We start from the raw sequence: 19,965 nt of genomic DNA, 5'->3' as shown, positions 1-19,965 counted from the left end.
AGAGTGCTAGATGGCGCTATAGGAAGTTTAATGGAGCTTGAAATCATGATTGCCAAGAGTACACTTTCAAGATTTATAGTCAAAAAGTTACATTTTGGTTTGTTCTCCCCAAAAATCTATTAGATCGCTTTTGAAGACTTTGATTAAACCTCCGTAGTCTTATGGATTACTTTTATGCTGCCTTTATGTACTTTTTGGACCTTCAAAGATCTGGCCACCAATCACTTGCATTGTATGGACCTACTGAGCTGAGATATTTTTCTAAAAATCTTTGTTTGTGTTCAGCAGAAGAAAGAAAGTCATACTCATCTGGGATAGGATGAAAGTGAGTAAATGATGCAAGCATTTTCATTTTTGGGTGAACTATACCTTTAACAAGACTCTCCCATTTTTTACTAAAATGTGACTTTTAGTAAGGCTAGTTTAACCACCATTTTACTCCCTAACATTTACAGCACATTGTTTAAAACAAATGTATTCATCAAGAGGCATTTAATATTCGCAATTCTTTTGGTATGAATAAACACAGTGTATGTTTATATATATATATATATAAACTGAAATGGCAATAAACTGAAAAAGAGAATTAGCAAGACACAAAATATGTAACTTGCTGTAACGCTGAACATTGAAATGACAGCCATCAAGCATTCCCACAATGGTACACCCACTTGGACTTCATATGTCTTCAGAGTTTGATGTATGATCTTTAAATTTAACTACACAAAATTTGATTGACTTAAGCTTTTGACACCAAATATAACAGATTATTCACAGCAAACAAAATGAGATTCAATGGATCACAGAACAATCAAGAATATCAGAAATCTTGAAAATCTTTACAATAAATGTAGCTGGGGTGTACAATTCTCTGCAACTGTCCACAATGAGAATATAGTCCTGTAACCTCAGCTGATTAAAGTCTTGACTCAGCAAACCCATGCAGAGATGAGAAACACCTAACATTTTCAGTGCTTAATGCAAGTAGCACAGAAAGTCCCCAAAACACAGGGTTCCCACACCTTTGAATTTCCATGACTTGCAGTCATTCATTATTACTGGATAATGATATTCTAAAATTTGTTCATAGATATTGTACTGACAAAAAGCTAGTTCTAGCCAATTAAATATATCAAAGCTCAGCACAACTATAAAAATCGACATTTTCATTACTTTTCCATGACTTTAGATATTTTTCTTTCATTTTTATGACTATTACAGGCCTGGAAATCTAGGTCTATATAAATTCCTAGAAAAAGCTAAAGCTGAATGGTGCCAAACAGCTGAGGAGAAACTAAAACCCAACTCAATGTGCTTTTTTCCTGTACTATCAATAAACTTCTTTTGTCTGTCAGTGAACATTACATAAGTACAAAATGTCTGTGTCAAACTTTACACCTGACAACTGTTGTCTTCACTTTCCAGTGTCAGTTCATTCTTCTGAAAGACAGCGGTCAGATATGCTAAAAAGCAGTTGCATCAATCTTTAACATAGAGTATAAAATACGCCAGTTAGCATGCAAAAATGTACGTGTTATCAAATACACAGTAAGCATAATACACATCTAACTTAGTAAACAAACATGTTTAACACCCTTGAGAGAAAATCTCTCATCATCACCAACATTACTGAAACACTTCAACTTTTGATCCCTTAAACAGTCATTTTCATTGAAAATCTTGTTATCCCCACCTGGTATGTTACGAACAGACATAAATACACATGGGTCTCAAACCCAGTGAGCCGCACCCCCTCAGCGGTATGCCAACCTAAACGATATGGAGATAAACTTGGACAAAGCCATCAGATAAAAACAGAGAAAGCAGGAAATAAATGGTTCCACTATCTTTTTTTAAAGCATTTTTCTTTGATGACAAACTGTAACAAGGTTAACATTTAACCTACTCTAAAACAGTTAAATACTATTACTGCTCTGTAATGCTACAGCACAAAGACTCTAAATGATGGAATGAAAACTGCTATGATTGTGAGAGGGGGGGGTTGGGGGGTCGCAAACTCATTGCCACCTGGCTGTCCCGTGAGGCAGCGGTGAGACAGTGTGTTCCTTTCACTAGTCCAGTTCAGAACAGCATCAGCCTCAAGTGCATTGAGCACCCCTCCAAATGCAGCCCACTTCTAAGATTTGCTTTTTTTGTTGTTGAAATAAAGCGTATCTTTCCCTGGTCAGAGAAAGAGACAGAGAGAGAGAGAGGAGAGAGAGAGAGAGAGATAGATCGTGTGCAGTATGTCAACAGGCTTAGTTGAAGACTTTTGGGGAACCGTCAGGGCGTCTGGTCTGAATGATTTTTGCTTTGGGCCGAGCTTCCTCCTCTTCCTCAATTTCACTCTCGCACACGTGGACCACCACGCTAGGAGTGGACTCTGTACCTGCATGCAGCTCGTACTTCTCACCTGCAGAGAGAGAGAGAGGGAGAGATGTTATTATTCAAAGGGGTCATTCCTTGATCTTTTGGAATAAAAAACTACAATGCACTATGAAAACCTACTCTAAGTTTCAGAATTCAAGATGTGCTCTATAGTGCAAAAATGCAATTTATTGAAACTAAGCTACAAAAACAGCTTGTTCCTAAATTGCTGAATTTCTGATCTCAGATAGCTGAATACATCAAAATGACTGGACTTTTTATACATCAACAACAGTTATTTGGTCTTCAGCAGATTGGACCATTAGGACAGACATATTTCTTCAAATGTTGTGCCGCTCCAAGCTATGAGGGAGCCCCAGAAGGATCCCAACATTAGGAACAAGTGGCTGAGGTTTATATTTATCAGGTTTCCTGATCGTTTTGGTCTGATTTGTATAGTTTGTGCAGCACATTTGAGTGTGGATTGTGTGATTCTGTCAGAATGTATTGCAGGCTTTGCAATAGGTATGTGCAGAACTACTATGTTTAAATTTGTTTAATTTTTTCAAAATCGACTAATCAGTGGGTTACCCGAATGACTTATCAACTAACTAATCTTATGGAAGCAAAAATAAAAAGAATAATTTCAGGTTGAATTATTACCAAATCCGAGGAATGACCCAGCATAAACAGTGTAAGACGCGACAACAAAGGTGGAGAAAATGGCCCTTTTCATTTTTATGGTCAGAGAAAGAGTAAAAATGGTCACGAAAACCTAAATTATGACAGCTGTAGATGCAAGAAAACTTAAACAGAATATATTAAAGGGTAACTAAACCCTAAACCAACTTTTTTTAGTTAATGATCTGTAAGCATGGGGCTTTATTAGTACTGGTCATTGATTCAAGTAATTGTTTTGACATTTGTGTATAAAGTGTTTTAATTCTACAATATAAGGTGTAAAAACGTCTGAGTGCTGCCCTCTTCAGGTTGAACGGTGGCTACTGCAGTAGAATTTTCCTATTGGCTGTTGCGGTACTTCGTGACGTAAGCGGTGACAGCTGACGTAAGCAGGTTCCAGCTCACCAGACTCATAACATAGAGTCTGACAGCAGCTGTCAATTAATCCGTCACTACGAGTCTCAGGTGCCCCCCCCGCTCAGCCCCGCACTCGGTTCGTTCCCTCTATCCCCGCCGGGGTCTGCCCACTTTTCCAGCATTTTCAAATATTTCTAGTGGGTGGAGTCAGACTCTGAGCAGGTGTTTAGTTACCCTTTAAAAGTGGACCTCATGAAAATGATTAACAAAAAAGACATGGCTGCTTTAAATCCCGGTGCGCTGGTACCATCCAACCCCAGCTACAACAGTTCACCCAGATGTCCTCCACTAATGTTGTGTTTAAGCAAATATTTGTATGTGCATTCAGCTCTGTAAAAGTCCTAGAAAGGTACACTTCCCTGTGTTTCATAGGGAGATCTGAATGAGAGATCTAAGAGATTGTTATTAGCTTTGCATCTTTCACACAGACATTCACTGCTTCTTCAACTCTCACTCTCAGGAAAGAGACAGACACTGCTAGACTAGATAAGAACTAGATAAGAAGTTAAGCTGTAAGGCCCATTAAGAAGAGTGGCTGTAACTAAGTTTCAAGTTGTTAGAACACAAGTGTAAATATAAACTCAGCAAAAAAGAAACATCCCTTTTTCATGACACTGTATTTTAAAGGTAATTTTGTAAAAATACAAATAACTTTACAGATCTTTATTGTAAAAGGGTTTAAACAATGTTTTCCATGCTTGTTCAAGAATCATGAACAATTAATGAACATGCACCTGTGGAAAGGTTGTTAAGACACTAACAGCTTAAAGAGACCTTTCTCTTTAAAAGAAAATAACTTTCTCTTGACTCTGAAAAACACCAAAAGAAAGATGCCCAGGCTCATCTGCGTGAATGTGCCTTAGGCATACTGCATGGAGGCATGAGGACAGCAGATGTGGCCAGGGCAATAAAGTGCAATATCCGTACTGTGAGACACCTAAGACAGCGCTACAGGGAGACAGGAAGGACAGCTGATCATCCTCGCAGTGGCAGACCATGTGTAACAACACCTGAACAGGATCGGTACATCCGAATATCACACCTGTGGGACAGGTAGAGGATGGCAACAACAACTGCCTGAGTTGCACCAGGAACACACCAGGAATCCCTCCATCAGTGCTCAGACTGTCCACAGGCTGAGAGAGGCTGGACTGAGGGCTTGTAGGCCTGTTGTAAGGCAGGTCCTTACCAGACATCACCGACAACAATGTCGCCTATGGGCACAAACCCATCTTCGCTGGACCAGACAGGACTGGCAAAAGTGCTCTTCACTGACAAGTCGTGGTTTTGTCCCACCATGGGTGATGGTCGGACTTACATTTATTGATGAAGGAATGAGCGTTACACAGAGGCCCGTACTCTGGAGCGGGATGGATTTGGAGTTGGAGGGTCCATCATTGTCTGGAGAGGTGTATCATAGCTTAGCCTGTCATGATCCTCCAGCATGACAATGCCACCAACCATACTGCTTGTTCTGTGCGGGATTTCCTGCAAGACAGGAATGTCAGTGTTCTGCCATGGCCATCGAATAGCTGGATCTCAATCCCATTAAGCATGTCTGGCACCTGTTGCATCAGAAGTTGAGGGCTAGGGCCATTCCCCCCAGAAATGTCTGGGAACTTGCAAGTGCCTTGGTACAAGCACGACCTCTTATTTGTGTTGCAGATGATTAAGTCATATGTGTCCCAATGTTCACTGGATCAGTGCCCTTGCTAGTGCCCGAATTCATATTCAGGATATACTGAACTAGGGAACTGATTGTGACACACTGATTATTTTGTGCTTAAGCAGTTGATTATTTGCCATCTTTTCTGCAGCAGACCATTTTGAAGTACAATGAATAATCCATATAAGTCTTCTCACAAGGCTGAGAGATTTGAAGGCCATTAAAAGATAATAGCTGTTGGTAAACACAGATAGCCTATATAATACATCCATGAGATTTAGTAATAAAAGCGCCACCTCTGATGACTCCTTACACACACAAACACAGGGAAGCAGAACGAGGATTACTATAGTAACGAGCCAGACCAATTAGAATAGATAGGTTTCCCATAGAAATGTCTGGCAGGGAGTCAGTGTGTGTTCTAATATGAACCAGCAGAGGGTGCAGAGACAGCACACAAACATGCTCAGGAGGTAATAATGTCAAACTCAGTGTCCATCAGACCTATTAAAATTCAAGTTTGTATCTTTAAACACAACAGCGGTTCACCAATGGCACATTAACACATCAGTGTTAGCAAAAATATTATTTTCATCCATTTCTATTATCAGTCTGTCTGTTTATACTATGACACTCATTTCATTTATTTATAACTGTAAGACTGTCATTGCATTAGATAAGAAAAAAGCACACTTCTCACAAAAAGAAGTTTGTTTTGACAGGAACATGAGTAACTGATGTCATTCTGCTATTAGAAATGACCATTTGCTTACAATTATTGTCGAAATTGGCAAAGAAATGTGAAGTTAGTTCTGAGAAAAGGTCTAGCATCACTTGTTTGCTACTTGGTAAGACTTTTTGTTTCTAATGTAATGCAAAGCTTTTTAACTGTGGCTTAAGTGTCCAGATCCTTTTGGGAGCCACTGTATATGTCTGCAGAAGTTTCTAAGTGAGCTCATTTTCAACTGTTTGTGTGAAAAGCACTTGCTTTAGTCACTGGTCCAGATGGTCACACACACACGCACGCATGCACGCACAGTTTGTATGTGTAGGGGTATGGCATATGCTTGTATGATTGTGTTTGGTTCCACAATATTTTGGAAAGAGATAAAACAGCTTTGAATGCAGTGTTTGCTTTTGCTAGAGATTTGTAGAGTTTAACATTTTGTGGTTTTGTGTTTTGAGTTTTGGGACAATGAGCCAAAGATTCACCAAACTTGTTGGGAAAAACTGTAACTGTGCATTAATTTTTCCCCAAAATATTCTTGTGTGAGCATTTAAAGCAGTCTTGAGTCGGTGCTCTGTACTACTGGTACAGCATAAACACTGCTATCGTGACATCATTTTTATTTTAGTATTGACTTGGTACCAAAGTACTGGTACTTGTGACATCCCTAAATTGTAAAAAAGCTAAATGTACAATTTTTTTTTTGTGAGGGTCAGGTTAAGGGATAGGTGTAAGTTATGTGTGCTTTTTTTCCCCTACCTGGTCCTAGTTTGGCCACAGCACACAGCAGGTCATAGTTAATCACAGGTGTGGCATCCTCACTCTGGCTCCACCCCACAGACGAGGATGCAGATGGAGAGATGAGGAATTGCTTGACAGGTTGAGGCGGGGCCAGGTATGTCTTGTCCACATCCTCCCCTGAATTCTGTACCTGTGGCCAGAGAAAGAGGAGAGAGAGGGGCTGGTAAAGTAAAAAGCAAGACTAATACTTAGATTAAGAGTAATCTATGCTCACTCTCCTCTTTTTAAACTACATACTTTTCATCTTCTAAATTATAAATAGCACACTATACAGATCAAGCACAGATCTAATTGATTTCCTCTTTGAAGTCTGTTACAGGCAGGAATATTATCACCAAGGTTACATCTTTCTTAAGGAAACAGGTTATTCTTTAACTGTTCAAAGAAACACAATATCCATGCACAGGCATGCACCAGCACAAAAATACACATCACCACTGTGAAGATAAGTGTAGATTCATTTAGTGTTTAGTATAAAACCTATGGGGCCACTTTTACAATATAGTGATTCTATAAATTGTGTCTGTAATTAAAGGTAATGATAATTAGTCTTAACATGAAATCCTCCAAACGGTTTTTGGTTGTACTTGTGTGTGAGTGTGTGTGTGTTACCATGCTGAAAACTGTGCTCTTCGACTATCCCCAGCTGACAGACCATTGAGAGAGGAGAAATCATGAAATTATCTATACTGGTCTCTTATTTGGTCTCCTTTTGCTATATATAACACATATTCCCTGGATCTCAGCTCATGTTTCTCTTTATATGGTGATCCGTGACAAGCAATAATATGTTAATCAAGCAATATTACTCAAGCAAGAGTGTTGTTGTACTAATTATCAACACAGCTCTGATTCGGTGGCAGTAAATCACAGCCGCAGAGATATTCATTGCAACAGTGCAATTGCGAATGTGATATTGCTTTTAAAAAGTTATATACAACAGTTAGTTCCATTCCTCGAATCTGACTGGACGAGTGGCATTCCAAGAGTGCTGAAAGCTCAGATCATCAGCACTGGGATGCTTTACTGTTTGTATCACTCTGCTTGTATTTGTGGCATTCCAAACGAACGTGTAAGAACAGTCAAATGAGTAAATTTTCATTCATCACTTTGAAATGAAAGATTTGAGCCAGCAGGTGTCTTGTGTGTGTTATGAGCGAGTTCAGAATCAGAATCAGCTTTACTACCCAGTATGCTTACACATACAAGGAATTTGTCTTGGTGACAGGAGCTTCCAGTGCACAACAATACAAAAAACAATAAAAAAACAGCAGCAAGATAATTATACATATACGTACATACACACAGACACACACCTTCATACAGACACACATACAAACACGTTGAGCAAATCTAATACAAATCCGTTATATAAAGTACAAAAATACAGTATGTCATGTACAGTGCAATGTATGTAATGGAAGAAGAGGATATGTTGGATAATATAAATAGACTAAACTGAGTATTGCACAAATTATTGCTCAATGGGGCGGCTTTATCTGTTTATGAGATGGATAGCCTGAGGGAAAAAACTGTTCCTGTGCCTGACGGTTCTGGTGCTCAGAGCTCTGTAGCGTCGGCCAGAAGGCAACAGTTAAAAAAGGTAGTGGGCTGGGTGAGTGGGATCCAGAGTGATTTTTACAGGGGGACCAATAATCCTCTCAGCAGTCCAAACTGTCCTCTGTAGTCTTCTGATGTCTGATTTCGTAGCTGCACCAAACCAAACAGTTATTGATGTGTAGAGGACAGACTCAATGACTGCTGAGTAGAACTGTATCAGCAGCGCCTGTGGCAGGTTGAACTTCCTCAGCTGGTGAAGGAAGTACAATCTCTGCTGGGCCTTTTTCACAAAAGAGTTGAGATAATGTTGACAAAATGCATTGTCAGTCAGTGCGCAAGTTTCTTTGAAGTCATCTGAAATTTTCTCTCACTCCATGATCACTTGGATTACTAAACAATAGCTGAAAAATAGAGTTAAACTAACAACTTCAGCATTACTGCTGACAGACCAAGTAATAAAACACGGTCAGGGCACCTGCATTATACAAGTTTCTGAGTTGTGAGGAGATGTAAACTTTCAACATGGTGGAGGAGAGAGTGCTTTCTGTGTCGGTGTCAAAATAGGAGTTCCTCAAGAAATATCCAAGAATGAAACTGGCATCCTCCTTGTATTCTCTCTGACAAAAAAAACTCTTGAACGTGAGTGAAATACTTGTCCGACAATTCTGATAGCACGAACTGCAGCATCACTCCACGATCAGAGCAGATTACTATCACATTACTGAGGAATAGAGTTAAACTAACAGCTGCTGCATCACTGTTCATTACTGCAACAGACACAGGTAATCACATGCTCAGTCACTCACTCAATCTCTCTCTCATACACACACACATCCTTGTTTCTCCAATAACTTGTCAGAAACAGCCCAAGCTGTCATTACTTGTTCTAAAGTGTGGTATTCAAATTAGAAACGGAGGCTTGGGCGCATCCTTTGAACTAGCAACTGCAGATCCTAAATCCATGGTGTAAGAAAGTATATCTACTCCACACACAAGAGGGTTCTTTTGGGACAGTCCTTAGATTTACCAACTTATTTTAATTGCTTATTCGCTGAACTGTTGTATAAAAGCAATATCACATTCGTAGGGCTGGGCGATATGGCCAAAATTGTTAATCATCTTTTTCATATTGTTCGATATCGATATTTATCACGATACACATTTACACATTGCACTTTGTTTTATTTCAAAGTTGACGGAAGAAAAGAAGAAAATTTTAATTCTAAACAGTCAAAATAGTCTCTACAAAACTGCACAGGGGGTCCAGAGACCCAAAGCGGTGGGGCCCAGGGGATCTTTTACCGTTTATCAATTGAATGAATGTTAAAAGATCATCTGTTTGTTTTGAAGCCTAGTGACAGCAGTCTAGTATTTTCACAAAATTAGAACAGAATAAGATAAGGATACATTTAGAAGGGAAAAAAGTTATGGTCTAAAAGGTGCTTTGAAACCACGTTAACTCATGCGGCGCTTCATGTCTACACACATGAAGGGAAAAGAGGCAACACGTGCGGAGCGGGACAGGGCATAAATGATGCATGTTTGGTGCTAGAGAACAATATTTAAGATAACAGCGCAGAAAGATCAGAGCTGTTGTCCACATCACTGTTGTTCTGTCACGCTCTTCACTAGAGAGGATGAGAGGGTGCAACCGTTGTCATGAAGTCTTGCGGTGCGGATGGAATCAATCCGGTGTCCGACATAATCTAATTGTTAGCAAGGTAGCTAGCATTAGCAAGTTCCTCCAGTCTGACCCTACGTTACCACTGCCGCATTGTGAACGAAGCTGAGAGCGTTTTCAATTCATTGCTATGAAAGCCGAGCGTCATGCTCACAAGGTGGATCTTAGGATTGGCAGTGGTGCGGAGCAAGCTCTCTCCTAGTGCTGTGAGCACCTTTAAGCGGAATTCGTCCACTCCAGTGGAAACGCAGCCTGAGAAAGCTGAACTGCTTGTGTTTTAGCGACACGCAGTAAATATAGAAAATTCCTAAAAAGCTTGTTGTGGATTTTCTTTATCGTGATATATATCGATATCGTTTTATCGCCCAGCCCTACACATTCGTAATAGTGCTGTATTGTCCATCTAACAACAAGGCTGTGATTCGGCTGTAGGCATTCAGCATAGATGGACATACAGCACTCTTGATTGTGTGATATTGCTTTACTACAAGAATTTAATATTGAATAATTTACATTTTAGACCCAATATGGCCAGTTATTTTATCTATTTTTGCTCCAAAAACCAAAACCATTCCAAAGAAATATAAAATCAATCGTTCCATGTTTCTGAGCAACGCACAGACTGGCAGGCCTGTCTGGAACACTGCAAAAACTCAGACAAGCAGAGTGATACAAAGGGTGATATGTCCCAGTGCTTGAAACGCTGCTTGTCCAGTCAATTTCAAGGAACTCATCAGTGTATAATGAAGAATAAAACACAATAACGCTTATTAAATACTGACTTGTGCAAAGAAGAGTTTTAGTTTAGTTCCGTTGAAATCGGATTCGTGGAGCTCGATGCGTGCACGTGCAGCAGCCTCTGGAGTGCTGAAGATGATCCGAACTCTCTTGAAACTCTTGAACATTTGGAACGATGTCTGATCATCGTAGAACCTGAACAGAGCTTCAAACCTCTCCTAGGATAATGAGGAAAAAAAAACAACAACAAAAAACATTAAAATTCACACTGAGTTACACTTTGCATTAAATAACTTCATCCAGTGCCATAACTATCATAGACACTGAGACTAGGGCTTGATATTGATACAGATTAAATGATTAGCAACATTCGACAGTATAAAAATAATCCATAAGACTCCAGTGGTTTAATCAATGTCTTCCAAAGTGATCCAGTTTGTTTTGGATAAGAACAGACCAAAATATAACTCCTTTTCACTGCACACCTTGTCATTGCAGTCTCTAGACACAATCATGATTTCAAGCTCGATTACACTTCCTAGTACTTGAAGCATGCTCAGAGCGCTAAATGGCACTATAGGAAGTTTAATCGAGCTTGAAATCATAATCGCCAAGAAAACTTCTGTTGTAAAGAGGCACAGTGTGTTAAATGAGTTATATTTTGGTCTGTTTTCACCCAAAACAAACTGGATCGCTTCAGAAGACATTGATTAAACCACTGGAGTCTGATGTAATTATGTTTATGCTGACTTTATCTCCTTTTTGGAGCCTTTGGAGTTCTGGTTACCATGCACTTGCATTGTATGGACTTACAGAGCTGAGATGTTCTAATAAAAACATTTATTTTTGTTCAGCAGATGAAAAAAAGTCATACACACCTGGGATGGCATGAGAGTGAGTAAATTATGAGAGAATTTTCATTTTAACCATTCCTTTAAGAACAGAAAGATACATTTTTCAATCACAAATATTTTGCGTGGATCTCGTCTTTGGACACACTTAACACAAAATGATTGAAATCACACTTTAACTCTCAACACACAGTGAAACCAGAGGGGTTACCAGGATATCATGTTTGGGGGGGCATTTGGCTTGTTTGGGGGGGCAACATAAACAATTGAAAAAATCGGCGCAAAATTAAGCTATACTACACACAATCTGTTTTAGTGCATATCTTTTTCTAAGCCAGGAACCCAGAGATAGGGCTCCTATTAGACTATAGGGCTTAAACTGGATTTTTGTTGTGTCAGACCTCACTCATCTGCTAGCGATGGAAAAATATGCACAAAACAATCCACTTTTAAATTGTAATTTATCATCAGATGCAGAGGCATTTCCAGCATTGAAGGACATCCGGGGCTTAGCCCTGACAATTTTATTTTCACACTAGCAACCACATCCCTGTAGTCCAAAGCTGGTGAGAGGGTATTCTTTGAGTTTTGCTCTGGCTGGGCCTGTTTCTACAGTTCCTAAATCTTCCACTCTAGTACTATCTTCAACATCCTCTCTCCTCCCTGAATCATCTGTGATGCAAAAGAACAGATACAGCACATAACTTATTGCAAATCAGCTTCAAACATCTAATTCATCAAGTGCTACATATGTCAAATTGTGGACCAATACCATTGAAGAAAATGTATTGGGAAGAGCAGATCAATGGGATTGCCCTAATATCTATCATGATTCTTGAATTTTCATGTACATTAACATAAAGTCATCACAAAAGAGTTATATTATAGTGAGTAAAGTGAGGTAAAAAAAAATTGAATATAAATAATTTATATTTTTTGACATAAATAGTCAAAATGATGTATAAGATCCTAAGTTAAAGCAATACATGAATGACTTTAGTCTAAGTTCATTGACACACCATGGCATTGAACTGTATATAATTCTCATCATCTCTATGAGAATAATTCGTCTGTCAAAATCCTTTCATTAGGATCATTGAGATAAACAATGTTTCACTTTTAACTTTCTCTAAAGTAAAGTGACTTATTAATTGTTACCAGTTTCCATGCCTGATTCTGGCACAGCTGCGGCTCCTCAGTCTGTTGCACATCTTTGCTACCCTCAAAGTGTATATTTCCTACAAACTAATATCACAAAACAAGTCACACATACATTTTATGTTAATGCTTATTGGTTATCCTTAGCGAAAACAACACCTTATAAACAAGAAAAGTACGCCCCAAACGGGGCTCAAACTGCGGTCTCCGGCGTGAGAGGCGACTGCGTTACCTACCAAGCTGCGTCAATCTACACAAGGAGGTTAGAGGTTAGAGAGATGATCTTAAAGGGGTCATATAATGCCATTTTTGTACAAGTTAATATGAATCTTTAGGGTCTAAATGAAAACTTTGTAATATACTTTTATTAAAAATTCTCATTAGTATTTTAAGAAAACACTAAATTTACCTGCTCAAAAACAGCTCTGTTTTCAGCACGCTGCTTCAGAGCATATGACTTTAAATGATAATGAGCTTTGGTCACCCGCCTCCGTTCTGGAGTTATTCTCCAGTATAACTGTTTTTTTGACATTACTTCTTAATCAGTAACATACAAGTAAACCAGGTGTAACTTAGTGTTACCATGTTAACTGTAACACCTGCGTACACAGTTTTTAATAACACAATAACCATAACGCGTTGTTCATTATAAACGTGGGATTATGAATTATATTGAGAACGTCGTAACGTTATGGAAAACATGCCGTAATGTACCCTGAGTGTAAACATTAGCCACATTCATTGTGAAGCGTGCAAGCGATTTGCAAAGATTAATATAAAGGTTAATAAAACGTTACACTTACTTCTTCTGGAGGTGCAGAGGGAATATAAATAGTTGGTACTGAATCTTTTTTCAGCAGCAGCTTCTTAGCAAAACCAGCTTTATACTGACCCTCGTTTATAAAGCAGTCTGGTGAAAAATGATTTGCGCAAACATGAACGCATTGACGTTGCTCGTGGGGAATATTCCCATCGTAAACAAAACTCAGCCACTGCGTCTTCAGCGGTTCAGATTTAGGAACATCAAAATGACTGCTGTGTTCGTTATTACACCGAAGAACAGGACACCACAATCGCTTAGGCGCCATTCTGCTCCAGTGTATCAACAATGATGACGGACTATGATTGACAGCTCGCTCACGAGCGAGGGCGGGTCTGTGTTGAAACACTGCTGTCAATCAACAATCCTGGGAGGGGCGTCCGACCGTGTGACGTCACACGGTCGGACGCTCGATTTGAGGCAGGCTCGATTTGAGGCAGGGGAAAATATATAAGGAGATTAAAACAAAAACACTGGATGGATTTTTATCATAATAGGATGGTTGTGTACAGGCACAGCCAACACACATTTCAGTACAATCAACTTGAAAAAGTGCATGTACCATTATATGACCCCGTTAAGACTTTAAGGACAAAAGCAAACGTGAATTCTTACCCACTGACTTCTTTCGGAAAAATCCCCAAAGCCTCATTTGCTTAATTTTTCAAAGCCTCATTTGCCATTAACTCGCCACTAAGTAACGTTAGTTGATGTCAACGACTGTGCAAGCTCCTCCTCTACCTGCTGCATATTCAACAGAGAGGAAGAAACGGAGTCGCCCATAGGCTACCGACAGCAAAGGAACTTATTCTATAGGCTAGATTATGCCTATGTCTATTTTTACTGGCTGTATGCAGTATGTGCAAAGCCAAAGCACAATGAAATAAGGCAACTTATGATTTTGGGGGTTTACATAGGCTTTTGTCCGGTTTCATATTTGTCAGTCAACTATTCAAAATACATTCGGGGCTACACTCAAAACAACAGATGGACAGATTATTTCTCAAATTCTCAGGGGAGGCAGAGCTTATCCTAGGGGAGGCACTGCCTCCCCCAGCCTCCCCCTAGACACGCCCCTGAGTGAAACATCTTGATGCTGAACTTCTTTGCCACTATACTACTCAATAATCACTGGTGAGTGAAATACAAACATTTACCAGCCAGTAGCTAATCACAGGCAGAGAGCTGAACATATAAGTAAAAGATCAATCTTGGGATTTAATAATCAATATCGTTCAAGATAAAGATTGCAATGCATCAGAAAATCAATATATTTACCCAGTCCTAATTGAGACATTTCCCAATATTCAGAATAGTGAATGATTAATATCGGGTTTTCAAAACTAATTCTTAAAAGCTGATTTGTGCAATTCTTTAAATACTTTACATACCATCTCGTATCCCATATTGTAAACTTCCTACAATGTGTGACTGCATTTTTTCAATATCTGCTGATGTTTTTGAACATTGCATTATTACAAATATATGTGCCCTAGAAACACTGGACATGCCCAGCAGTGCTGATTTAAATGGTTTCATACAGAAGAGGGAAAGTGAAATATGAATTGCGACCTTCATTCTGCTGATCAAGCAGGTAAACAGAGGAAAGTGAGGGGAAGCAAACAAAACAAATGGTTCTTTCAAAGGACACTGAAAAAGTTATATATTTGTCCCACTCAACGCTCATGTACACTTCACAGACAACCTACCTTTAGGCGAATTAACTGATGTTTGGCCATTTATGTGTTTGTTTGAATCAAATTTGATTCCTATATAATCCCAACATAACAATTAGTTAAAAAAATACAAATATTAAAGGTTGTGGAATGTTATTTTAATATTGATAAAAAAAACTGTCGCGTAACTCTTACCACCGATAGTAATAAAGAGCAAAATCCAGAATTCCCATTAACAGCATATTATTTACAGAAAAATAAACAAATAAGTGAACGGTGACTGAGGCTCATTTTTATTGCCTAACATCTCCTTTTGTGTTACACGGATGCAGTGTTAATCTCGTCAACTAAATCACTGATGAAAAAGCTCTTTGACAAAAGTTTTTTTAATTCATCAACGATAACAAAGACGAGACACATCATGGCACATCATGACGACAATTAAATGATTTCAATAAAGCATACTTGATGAAAATATGACAAGATAATTATGACACTGCAAGATATAAACAGAAGAAAAACATCTTGAGAATCTATATATAGAAGAAGATATTAGTCATGGATTCACCTACTAGTTAAAGGAGCAATATGTAACATTGACATCAAGTGTTTAAAATGGGTACTGCAGTCCAAATTAAAAATATTGGAGAGAGTTGTCTCCCCTGCCCCCTCCTTCCAAGATTTGAAGCTCAAGCGGGTTGCCAGGTTGAGGACGCGCAACAGGAACGAGCAAACTGACAACAGCAAGCGATGAGCCTTACACACTGTAAGTTGATCAGCTAATGTATACGGTTGCAATATTTTTTTTATTTAGCAAATTATAAACCTGCTCATATGGATTTTATATAACTCTGTCAATGTTAGCTAGATGTATTGCTGGCTTCCTTGGCTGCAGAGCACTGTGTTTGCCTACTAACTTGTTTCATATCTCGCAACCCGAGGTGTCGAAATATTATTGGTGTGTGTGCAGAGGGCGGGATCACACACGACAAAACACAACTGGAATGGACATTTCAAAGTTGAATATACTGGCTGTAGCATTGTTTTCGGAGAAGCCAGTATTTCAATTTAGCATGTTTCCTAAATCTCTGATAAAATATTATGATCATTTTACTACAGTAAATATATTACATATTGCACCTTTAATCCGGTATGTTGAGGATTTCTCTGCTTGAGCTGCGTGAGTTGAATGCCCTGAACACCGGCATAATGAACCGTTTAAAAACGGGGTAAATACCTCATTCAAACGCGTCCTATTTATACTGTATATGTAAAATAACAACTTACATCTCCACAGTGAAGTGAATGAACAGGCTAACTTAAAAGAAATGATACGCTAGTAAGAACATGCGTATTTTGCGTTGCGACTATACTGTTTCCGTAAGAAACACGCTACATGCAATGTAATATCCATTTATGGAAAATTAAAAAGTCTCTAAAGCATGAAGAATTCAGAGTACAGGCTAACTTACAAAAAAGTATCAAATACGTCAGTCTATTCATTATTATTTCAGGAACTCCAGTTTTTCTCAACAAGGATGGTATGTATATGTATGTGTTTGATACGGTATATGTTTGAATATTTGATTAAAGTTTGGTCTGTTACAGTTTGAAACACTGTTTTGTCTATTTTGCAACAACTAAACAATTTTTTTTTTTACTATAATTATGTCATTTTTGCCAAGAAAAAATTTGGCTAAAATGAATGAATATGATGACAAAATATTGACTAATTTTAAAGGACATGTCCATCAAAAGACTAAAACAATGACTAAAACAAAAAAACTGAATAAATTAACTTCACAGAAGAAAGTAAGTCATCCAGGTTTGGAACAACATGAGTAAAATGAGGATGAGTAGTCTATATGATGACATGATTTTCATTTTTGGCTAAACTATGGCTTAAGTCAATATAACAACTTCTTAAAATCGAGGAAACACTGTGAAAAACAATCATGGCTTGCTTCCCACATTCAACAGCATGTTTGTGTTTTTGTGTCACATATCTGTGTCTTTTGAAGGGATTGTGTAACAAGAGGGGATGTGTCAATCACTAATTCATGCGCTGCTTTGAGCACTTCCTGAAGACGGTGTAGACTTACACACACTAAACTGGTGGGGTTGACATCCACCTTCATGACACACCAGCTCTTTGAGTGTTTGTGTGTGAGAGGGAGACAGCATGTGGCATGTCAAATAAACTCCATGTGTATGTTTCATTCAAGTTAGAAATTGTGCTTGTTACACAACAGCACACCCCTGGTACACATGTGTGTGCAAATGACAGCTACCGTTCAGTGTGAAAATTATGTTAATCAGAGGAAAGGAGAGGATGTTGTACATATCCTTCACAGACCACACCAGAAACCTATAGTTAAAAACGCACTCTTTATCCTGATACCAATATTTCATAGGTAGGAAACGGGCCCTCTTCCCAAATAATCATCTCTGATAAGTGTTCAGGACACCGTTGTGATGTAAGGCCTTTGTAACTCTTTTATGCAACAGCACAGGTGAATGTGTGTATGTGTGCATGGCTCAATTCACACCTCTGCTAATCACATGGATTACACACCATATACCTGCCTGGAAACCATAAACAGGTGACAGGAGATCACTGAGGCCAGCTTTGATGAAGATTATAGTGAACAAGTTATCTGTCACTACAAATGGAATATAGTGCATATTTTTAGCATTGCAGAAATAATAATAATAATAAGAAATAAATCACTGAGATTCACCATTTGAGCAGGGAAATGTGAGAACTGGTAGCACATCAACTCCTAATGTATCTAACAATACCATCATCAATTACAATCAGTGAGTAATTTGCTAGATTAAATGAAATTTGATTTTGTAACTCAGTTTGAGAAATTTTTCGACTGATCCATTATAAGAACCGGCTCATTACAGTCATTGGTTTGTGAACTACACTGGTCACACTGTGTATTTTTTTTTGCGTGTACCTAGAGAAAACATAGCAATAGAAAGATGTGCTGTCTATTTATTTTTCTTTGTATTATTTGAGATGGGGTGAATTCACTAAACATGTACATCACTTTTGCAAGTGGTATTACAGTCTTATTCGCTAACCACCCGCAATCTTGTCTTAAGTACATATTTCAATTAAGTCATTGTCATTCCTTTCTGCAAAGGAAATCTAAATCAGGCTTATTATAGATTGAGCTTCATTCACCAAAATTGCCTGTCACTATTACTGTCAGATGAAAGCAGGTGGTAAAAGAGATGCTTTAAAATTCCCCCACAAGTCTTTTTTTTTATCTCATCAGATAATGAACAAGATAAACTGGAAAGTCCAATATGGTAGATGTAGAAAGGAAGTACAGCCTTACAGGTAATTGAGTGAAAATAACCTTTTAGATACAGACATCACTTGTTAATTAACTCAAGAATGTGCATGCACACTAGCTGTATCAGCCTGACAAATAGCATTCTTTAGTTGAGCTGAGCTAAAAAAGCACAATTTATGATTCCATTCTTGACAGATTTTACTGCCAAGTACTTTTATGTTGCTTGTCTCCATAGAAAATAGCTTCCCGGGAGAGTTCCCAAGATGGCCGCAGAGTGGACTGACTTGCCTTGAAGGGGACTGTGGAGGTCTGTGGAAACAGGAAACACTGCCCATTCAAATAAAAATTGTTCTTGAAAGAGTCAGATTGTTTAGTCATTGTTGATGAAATCTCATGAAAGTTCTGGTATTAAACTAAGGTTTCAGTTTCTTACAGCTCTGTGGAAGACATTTCTGCTAGTGCAGTCAAGAATTATAGTCATTCAGTCAAGCGCTGGTCCATTATTGCCTGTACACTTCTGTAAAATAATTTTCATAGAGATGACATGCAGAGGTCTATGAAACTCAAGAGAAACTTGAGAAGACAGTCTCAGAAAGGGAGATACTCTCATACAAAAATAAAGAAAAAAAAAAGAAATGAAAAGAGAAGCATCACTCGTAGAGAGATTTAGAGTGGTGACTCTGTTAAGGTTTCATTTCTATCCGTCATGTCTATGTACAATATGTTGTTGTCATCCATCCATTAAAGAAGAATCCAGATATAATTTCTTAGTATTATTTATTTGTTGGTTAACATCTCAATACACCGGCATAACATCAGTGCCTGAGTGAGCAGCAAGTTTTATTAAACTCAAGTCAAAATAAAAGTCCCATTCACTTCTTAGTATTATTTTTGTCATACAACAGTCAGTAGCATAATCTAAAAAACTAAATAATACTAAGCAACATAACCTAACATAACTTATATGATTAATGAGAACATATAAAAAAAACAAAGAAACTCAAAGAGAGAAACTCTAAAATTAGATTTAGAGACTCTATTTGGAAGTCTTATAGCAGAGAAACAACGAGAATCATGATGATGAAGTGAAAATGTCCCAATAATCTGGGACATATGGCGCACTGGGATGCTGGCATGAATTTAGGCTGAGAAAAGAACCATCAATAATTAATAAGATTAATCCGTTAAATGAGGGGGAGATGTTTTTTAATTACCCCGCTGATGCTTTACAACCCGAACAGCCGGCAATCAAAGGATCATGCGTGATACAGGCTGGAGGAAGATTCAGGGTAAAACTTTATTACGACTATATTTATACAAAGACAGACAAAAACAAACCTTAGAATTACAAGAACGTTTAATCTGTACTGCACAATACAGTTAATCAAAACAACTAATGCAAAGACACAATTAAGCATTCACTAAACTCGACAGGTACACATATTTTATAACATGCCCCATAAAAAACATATCACATCTAGTTTTGTATAGTTCATGCATTCATTCATTGT

The 19,965-nt window shown here is 38.3% G+C and overlaps 1 protein-coding gene across 2 annotated transcripts in view; it reads right to left on the bottom strand.

Annotated features, from left to right (window-relative positions):
- Nucleotides 1-281: 281 nt before the first annotated feature.
- Nucleotides 282-19,965, bottom strand: part of LOC127656598 (calcipressin-3-like) — a 58,295-nt gene continuing 38,611 nt past the window's right edge. For both annotated transcript variants that reach the window (XM_052144987.1, XM_052144988.1), the window contains 3 exons: nt 10,683-10,856; nt 6,618-6,789; nt 282-2,413 (listed from right to left, as the gene is read on the bottom strand). In XM_052144987.1, coding sequence (XP_052000947.1) covers nt 2,259-2,413; nt 6,618-6,789; nt 10,683-10,856 — 501 coding nt within the window. In that variant the 3' untranslated portion in view covers nt 282-2,258. The remainder of the gene's footprint in view (nt 2,414-6,617; nt 6,790-10,682; nt 10,857-19,965) is intronic.

The sequence above is a fragment of the Xyrauchen texanus genome, chromosome 16, assembly GCF_025860055.1.
Source record: "Xyrauchen texanus isolate HMW12.3.18 chromosome 16, RBS_HiC_50CHRs, whole genome shotgun sequence".
NCBI classification, from domain to species: domain Eukaryota; kingdom Metazoa; phylum Chordata; class Actinopteri; order Cypriniformes; family Catostomidae; genus Xyrauchen; species Xyrauchen texanus.
Note: the sequence above shows the minus strand (reverse complement) of the source record. Positions and strands in the feature narration are given on the sequence as shown.